At 29.8% G+C, this 8,452-nt stretch overlaps 1 protein-coding gene across 1 annotated transcript; it reads right to left on the minus strand.

The window, feature by feature from the left end:
• Positions 1-5,057: 5,057 nt before the first annotated feature.
• On the minus strand, positions 5,058-7,549 carry LOC123887037 (translationally-controlled tumor protein homolog). Its single transcript, XM_045936312.1, has 5 exons — positions 7,395-7,549; positions 6,180-6,253; positions 5,937-6,062; positions 5,683-5,840; positions 5,058-5,303 (listed from the first exon to the last, which is right to left on the minus strand). Exons 1-5 carry the CDS (start codon positions 7,420-7,422, stop codon positions 5,186-5,188), a joined length of 504 nt encoding a protein of 167 aa, XP_045792268.1. The 5' UTR covers positions 7,423-7,549; the 3' UTR covers positions 5,058-5,185.
• Between the last annotated feature and the right edge of the window lie 903 nt (positions 7,550-8,452).

The raw sequence follows: 8,452 nt of genomic DNA on the forward strand, positions 1-8,452 counted from the left end.
TTGATCGATCTGAAACTCACAAACAAATTCATCGCAATCAACTTTTCGCATTCATTATCTTTTATTTAATCAAACCAACAATGTATTTTTTTCGAAATCATCGCAAAGCAAATTTTTTCTTTAAAAGCAATCAACGCACAAGCATTTTCTATCCACAACAACGTGGTTTTGATTTCTCCATTACACCAGAAAATACGTAGGAGGAAGAGATCACTTTTATCAATCATAGTAATAATTAAACTTTTTGCCCCTCTCTATTTAAAAACAACACTTTTACATTTCTAATTTTAATTGGCATTTATTTAACAAAATCATGCACAATTAATTACTGGTAACCTTTTTTAACAGATGTCTTAGGATGCTAATACTTTCCCTAAGCATAATCGACTCTCGAGCCTGCAATTTGGTTTCAAAGACAATTTTTTGCTTTAAAGGATTTTTCCAATGTTTTCCGTATTTTAATAAATTTTGGTGGCGACTTCATTGTTTTCGAGCAACCCTCGAATTTTTAGGTTGCGGCATATATATTTTTATTCACTCTTATATATGAAAAAAAAAGAATTATCAACAACAACAAAAAAGAATTATATTGATAAATATATTTAACCAAATAAAATTGATGGATAATCTTCTTCCATGTTATGTAATACTCCCTCCGTCCCAAAATATAAGAATCAATTGACCACTGCGCGTACACCAATGCATAATTTTGATTACGAATATCTTTAATTGTCCATTAGTAAAAATTATAGAAATTTGATATTTTGAAAATACTCGTCGAAACAAATCAAACAAGATCTTATATGATAATATTTACATTTATATACTATTAAAAAAATACGTCAAAATAAGACACATGAATAGTGCATTTAGTCAAATGAGATCTTATAAAATAAGACGGAGGGAGTATCTGATTAGATTTTATCGAAATCTATGACAGTTACGGCTTATCTTTTTTCACTGTCATGTAATATGTGATTAAATTATTTGGAAATCTATGTCACTTGCTAATTGGTGATCAACACTTGTCTCGTAACATATCTTTTAGGCAGTGGCGTCTCCGGGGCCTAGTTAAGGGGTGTAAAAATAATTTTAAATAATAATTTTTTATTATATATGTATGTTTAGGTAATTAAAAATATAGTTTTAATATTTTTTTGTGCGATAATAATTCATTTGGTAGATATATTACATTATATAGAGTTTACAATTTGAACTCAATATTCTCCTTCTCTTATTCACCTATAAGACACAGTGGCGGATCCAAAAAAAATTGCTGGTGGGGGCTAGAAAATAACGTAGATATTTGGACTACGAGGATCATGATACATAAAAACTTATATAAATTACAATCAGCCTCTACGAGGTTTCATATTCGAAAAATGTTCGATGATATTTTTACAATCAATATTATAAAATTTATCACTCTCTCAATATATGTAACTAAACGATCATTTTAAGGAAGTAAAAAAAATGAGAAAAAGACAAAAAATGGTTGGGAGAGAAAAAATTGATACTTCGATCAATTAAGAGTGAAAAGTAAAGTTAAGAGAGAAGAATAGTAAAATTAAGAGAGAGAAAGTGTGTGAAAATTGAAAAATAAGAGCAGTAAAAAAAAATAAGAGGATAAATTTATGGTGAGTGGATAATAGACCTAATCATGAAGGCTTAAACATAATATTAATAGATCATGAGAGCTTAAAAATAATATTAATACTAATTTTAAAGTAAAGTTATTTATTTTGGTGGAGGCTTGAGCCCCCAATGACAAAGACTTGCCCGCCACAGTTTAAGAGGTAAAATTTTGACCACTATATTATTTGACTAAAAAAAGATTAAAAATATAAATTTTAGAAGAGTTTAATTTATATATTATGTTAGTGGTGTACAATAATTTTACAATGACATACAATAGAGATCAACTTTTTCTTTTGAGAATTCTCAATTGATGGTAGCTCTGCAAGTGCACAGAATCGCAACCAAGTAATAAAGTGATAAGTTATCGTTCTCCACAGGGATTGTGCAAAAATTACTAGTTTCGCTTACGAATAGTTTTGCATTCGCTTTGTTGTTTAGAGATAGTTGTGCGTGTAAAAGTAAATTGCAGGAAAGTATATGACTGTAAAGTAAAATAAAGGTGCATGTGTGTCCACGCGGGGTGGTTAAGTGTTTTCGAATTCCCCCCTTACTCCTGCTTGGTGGTTAATTCCTTGCTCCCCTCTATCATAATTAGTCTTATAAAATAGGTTCAGAAGCACTCGTTCCCCATTTCTATTACAAACTGGTTAGAGCCTAGTTTAGGTTGCCTTACTCTGCTTATTTATCATTGCCTCAGTTGGTTCCACTTTCTCGTTTAGACTTAGGTATCCTTACCCTTAAGGCTCAATGGTGTCGCAAGCTGTGACGTGTGCCTAAGATTTACTATTTTTGTTTTTGTTTTTGATAATACTTAATTTACTCTTTATGTTTAACTAGACGAGCAAAACATTATCTTTATTTGAATTTTCCTCAATATTAATAACAAACAACATTTTTTTTTACTCAATTCTATTATATTTTTATTTACTGTTATATGAAAAATACAGAAGTAATATGTATCGATGAATATTAAAATAAAATGCATGTTAAATACTTGTCGTTAATACCTAAAACCAGGGGCGGGTCCACGTATACCCCACGGGTGCAAGTGAACTCCCTCAATTTTATAAAGTCATTTTATCCGCCGCATAGTTTTTGAAAAAATATTCTTTTATTAGAATAATTTGAATATTGAGTTACGGTGGTTACAGATTCTACGTTTTACACTTCATTTTTATGATTTAGTTTCTGTAATTTTGATTTTCTTCGTCTGCATCATTTTTCGAAGAATCTGTCAAATTTCCACCGATTTCTGAGATCACAGAGGAAAACTATAAATAGAGTCTTCCTCCTTCACTATTATTCATTCAGAAATATTGGAACATATTCAATATTCACTATAGAGTTAGGAGAACTCTAAGGAGGAGGCAAGGAGGGTCAAGGAACTCCAAGTCCAACAAGGTTCTTTTCTTTATTGTCTTTGTAATTTATTTTTCTTAGGTTAGGTAGAGTCGATGAACCCCCTTACGAATGCTTGGTTTTGTATAATTTGGGTTTAAATTCAATTGTTCCTGTTGAAACTCTTTTATTGTCTGGTTTCTATTCTTTATTTTAATACTGATCACATTAGAATAAACTCTAAGGAAATTATTGGATATCAGATAGGAAACGAAACTAATTATCCCGAACGAAGGACGTTGCGCTAAGATTCAATATGAGACCATTAAATTCAGTATATGAGGTCTTAGTGTAAGATTAGAAAGCTTAGTAAAGAACGATAAGTTCTACCTGAAGTTAGAGTTAGAACTGGTAATTTTTTATATTGTATGTTATTTTCTTAAATATATAAATAAAAATAGAGTAGAATTAGTGAAATATAATTTTACGAAAACTAAGAATGGCTACGTGTTTCAGTTTGGGTGGCTCTAAGTTACCTATTTGGCGAAAAACAGGAGATCATGGTGTTACATATAGTTGACTAAAATTGCATGCAATGAATCGTGGTTTTCGTTTTCGTGAAAACAAGCATTTTCATTAATATTTTTGTATTTATAAACTAACAATGTAGTCGTGCATTTAAATGAGTGTCTTTTATTTTTAGGCAAGTTTGCAAATTCTGAAAGAAAGAATAATAGAAAACTACAAAATAATAGAATATTGTAAAAATTTATGTCATTATTTTAAATAAAAAACCAATTACTTGATAGATAAAAATATATAATACATAAATATAATAGGGGGTGTAATTTACGATCACCGTATGTATATATATATATATATATATATATATATATATATATATATATATATATATATATATATAATATTCATTTTCACAAAAAACATATGGTTTTAATAGTCATAAGTAATAGTTGAAGAACGGTGAAAAGTATTATGAAAAAAAAACGGAATGGATTCTCACATATCAAATTAAAAGTGGTTGTAAAACACTATATATGATTATTTTTAAAAATCCAACTATAACAAATATATAAAAGATGCATATATTATACATAAATATAATGTGTGTTTTTTTTTTACACAACATAAATATAATGTGTTAGAATTTTACATTCACCTTTTCATTTTCACATGAGATACACGACTTCAAAACGTCATATTGAATACATGAATAACGATGAAAATAGATTCTCACGATAATAAGACCAATGTTATATATTTTTAACATACTCTCCCTCCGTCCCTTTTTATAAGAGTTATTTTGACTAAAATGTACTATTCATTTATCTTGTCGAACACACTTAAGCCGAAGCATTGACCCATAGGGTTAGGTTTATTGTGATTTCAAGGATTTCTGATGAGGTGAAGTTGGAATATTTCACAGCTTTGGTACAGTTGTAACTCACCAACCTAACTATGATAAACCCTATATGGATGGAAGTTAGAATATTTCACTGCTTTTGGTAACAATTAAAGTGGCCAGTAGTCGCAATCTAGTCATGCAAGAACTTCACAAAGAGAGGTTATCAATTTTCAACTATAGAACTTACCTAGTTTCAATTTTTAAGCTACACTAAACCATACAAATATGTAACTCGTTGAATGTCTTAGGTGTGTGTTTGGGAATTTAGGAGAAGGGAGATAAGGATTTTGAAAAAAAAAAAAATTGAATGGAAGGGAATGGTATTGGTAAGGATGAAGTGGAAGAAAAACGGGGGACTTCGGAGGATTTTCTTTATAATACAAAATAAAAAAAATAAAAATCTCTTATTTAAGGAAATACAAATTGCATTATAGAGATTTTGGAGGGTTTTCAATGGTTTGGATAAATTCTCCCAAGTCTAATTTTATGTTGTTATAATCTTGTCAATATTAAAAACATTGATATAGAAGTCTGAAACAATTTTAGGACAACCGAACAAAATTTTAAGACGACAACTAAGGTGCCTTTCAAAACACAAGAACAAACATATTTATGAGTTCTAACCAATCTGATTCAATTAAATGGGAATGATAAATAAGTGCAAACCATCACATCATTATCAAAAATACCAAATCATAGTCTCAATTGTCGAGTATAACTTAAGAACACGATGTAGAACAAAAACAGGATAAATTAGAAGCAGAAAACCTAGTGCATCAGCACTTAGCACTTGATCTCCTTCAAAGCATATGCAAAGTAGAGAAATGTTGGATCAGTAGCACCCTCCTTGTAGTAGGCAAAGACCAAGCTACCATCATCATGCATGCTCTCACCAACAAAGCTGCACAAGAATTTAATTCAGTACATTGTTTTCATTAAACACTAAATCAAAATGAACTACAAGAAACTACACCAAGCTACCATTTAAAAATAATTGTGGTTTAAGGTTTTACAAAAGGTCTAGGAAAGTAGTTAAATGCTCTTAATTACATAAAAAATATAAATTATATGTTTATTTAAACATATTACTCTCACTTTTCATTAGAAATACTCTTAAGAGATAGCCAAAAGACGAGGAAAAAGTTTCAAAAATTATTGTCTTCTTGATTTAATAATCAATGAAAAAATAATACCGAAACCTAAAAAGTGACAAATATAATGAAACAATGAATCCTTCTTGAAGGTGCATAATAGAGGTTCTTGAGTTCAGGTTCACTTACAATTGAAGGTCCTTGAGCTTGCTAAGGAGGAATTTAGTTGCTCCCTCAATGTGCTTCTTAAATAGCTCTTGTTTCTCTGCATCTAGTTTGGGTGTCAACAACTTAATGTATCTCTTAACAAAGCCAAGAAACTGCTTCTTGTCAAAAGCAGGTTGTTCCTACAAAAGTTAATACATAACAAAAAAATTATCTTCCGAAATCAAGTAGAGCTAAGAAAAATAAACAATGTCGACAATGTTGGTGGTTGGACTAACCTGAAGTCTGAATACATCAACAATGTCGACAACCTTAACAGCTGTGTCATCAACTCCCTCATCTTCACCCCCTTCAGCAGAAGGGTTAGCACCAATGTCTACATCACAAGGTCCACTGACAACCCACTGCATACCAAATGGAAACAGTTTTAAGCTTGTCATTCATCCACAAAACAACTTAAAAAAACATTTTTTTGATGAACGAACTTAAAAATCTAAAGAATTGCACAACATTGAACTAACCTTTCCTTCAACTTCCCACAACATGCCATTCTCAATTTCCTTGTACGGGTAAGAATCAGACAGAAGCTCGTCACCTACAAAACATGCCATATGTGCAACCAATGTTACTTCAAGCTTTCAACTATTACATATTACCAACAAAAAACAACGGTACTATAAAAAAAAAAAAAAAAGACACTATAAACAACATCAACAACATAGATCCATAAGAAAAGGATCAATGAATGGGACAAAACTATTCCATAATAAATTTACACATTTCATAAATAAAAAAATTGTCAATCAACAATTACCAAGCACAAGCAATTCTAGCAAGCAGATACATACTGTCAAAATTTATATGTTAAATAAAAAATTCCCAAAAACTATCTTTCAAGCATACTACTTTAGCCATGATTATAAGCAAAAGTTCATTTTTCAGATTCATTGAATAATAGTATAGACTAGATTCATCAATTATTCAAATGAATCTGAAAAGTGGTCTTTTGCTCGTGGCCGGAGCAAGTAAGTATAAGTAATAAATGGATTTGGATTCTATGATCAACTGATGACAGCTAGTATAGTCAAGCAATTGATCTGAATTGAAAACGGATTAATCAATTTCTAACTTAGCAAATATGGAACATGAGTCATCCGATCTCAATCGGATGGGCCAGATACTGAGTCATTATTATTCACAAAAGGGGATCCAAGTCCCGGAATTAACCATTCTATATACTCTATGATCAATCAATCAATCAAGCAATTCAGAATCATATAAAATTGCAACACTCGCTATTATCCATAATTGAAGAAATTCCCTCAATTTTCATCCAAAAATTATAATTTTTTAAATAACCTTAAAACAAAATTGTAGAACCAATAGTCAATAAAACATGTCACAGGCAATACACAACCTAATCACAAAGATACTACACGCAAAAAAACAATGAATTCATGCATTAAAAAAGCTTTTTATTCAAATATTAAAATTCAAGAATAAATCTGAATAGAAATAACAGCACAAATTTTCAGAATATGCATCAATTGAAATTGAACCAAAAAACAAAACAATTTCCAGATCCAGATAATCCACAAAACAATAAGAAAATTTCCATACCTAACAATCATATTCGGAAGCAGAATTCAAATAGATCTATGAGAGAATGATAAAAAACAAAATTGAAGAGAAAAAAAAACAGTGAATCGATGGATCTATTAGAGTAGTTGAATTACCTGTGAGGATATCCTGGTAAACCAACATGATTGCAGAGTTCTCTTGGATCGCTCCTGATTACGCAGAGTTGAACTAGGGTACGGAGCGACCAGAGAGTGAAGAGGAGTTGAACTTTAGGTGTGCGTGTGGAATATATAGACTAGGGTTTGTACTTTTTTTTTTTGAAAATTACATAAACGCCTCTTATATTTCGTGAAATACCCACTTTCTCCTACTACTTTTTTATACTAATTTTTTAAAAAAAAAATAAAAATTTATCAAATCTTTTAAATTATTTTTTTTTTTACGAAAAATCTTTTAAATTGTTATCTATATCTATACTTACTATATATAAAGAGCATACATGAGTTTTGGTGTGGACTTTTTATAATATCAATAATAATACCCTTGATTTTATTAGTAGCAACAAAAATCTTTTATTAACTGCTCAAAAAAAAAATTATTAACAAACTCACCAAAACATAAGGCAAATTTTTTTAGCAGCAAAACTCTTTTATTAACAAACTCATCATAACATAGTGCATATTTTTTTTTTGGACATAAGTTAGACACAAGCAGACGCGGAACGCGTTTGCCTGACCCACTAGTTATTATTATTATTTTTTTGTTACATTTAAATTGTTATTATTTTTTTTTGGTTACATTTAAATTGTTACTAGTATAACTTACCCGTGCTATCGCCCGGGTTAATGTTCTATGAAAAATATAGATCATTTTTTTTCACACATGAAAAATATGGATTATTAAAATTTTAATATTATGATTTTTTTAATTATTTGTAAAATTAATTTTATATGTAATGTAATAGTTTATTTAAATATGATAAAAGATCCAAATTTTAGAGATTTTAAGGAGAAATGGCATAATGGAGAGTGATACTCCACTCCTCGTTCCAAACTCACATGTTCATATATTTGTTCTTTTATTTTCATAAAAAAAAGGTCATTATGCAAAAACTAATCTAACGGTTAATATACTTGTTCTTAATCGTCATGTCTCTCCTTTAGACATTTGTTTTCTTCAGGAGTATTTTATCTCATGTCCCCGTGTGAAAAAA

Source organism: Trifolium pratense, linkage group LG5 (assembly GCF_020283565.1).
Source record: "Trifolium pratense cultivar HEN17-A07 linkage group LG5, ARS_RC_1.1, whole genome shotgun sequence".
Lineage (NCBI taxonomy): Eukaryota > Viridiplantae > Streptophyta > Magnoliopsida > Fabales > Fabaceae > Trifolium > Trifolium pratense.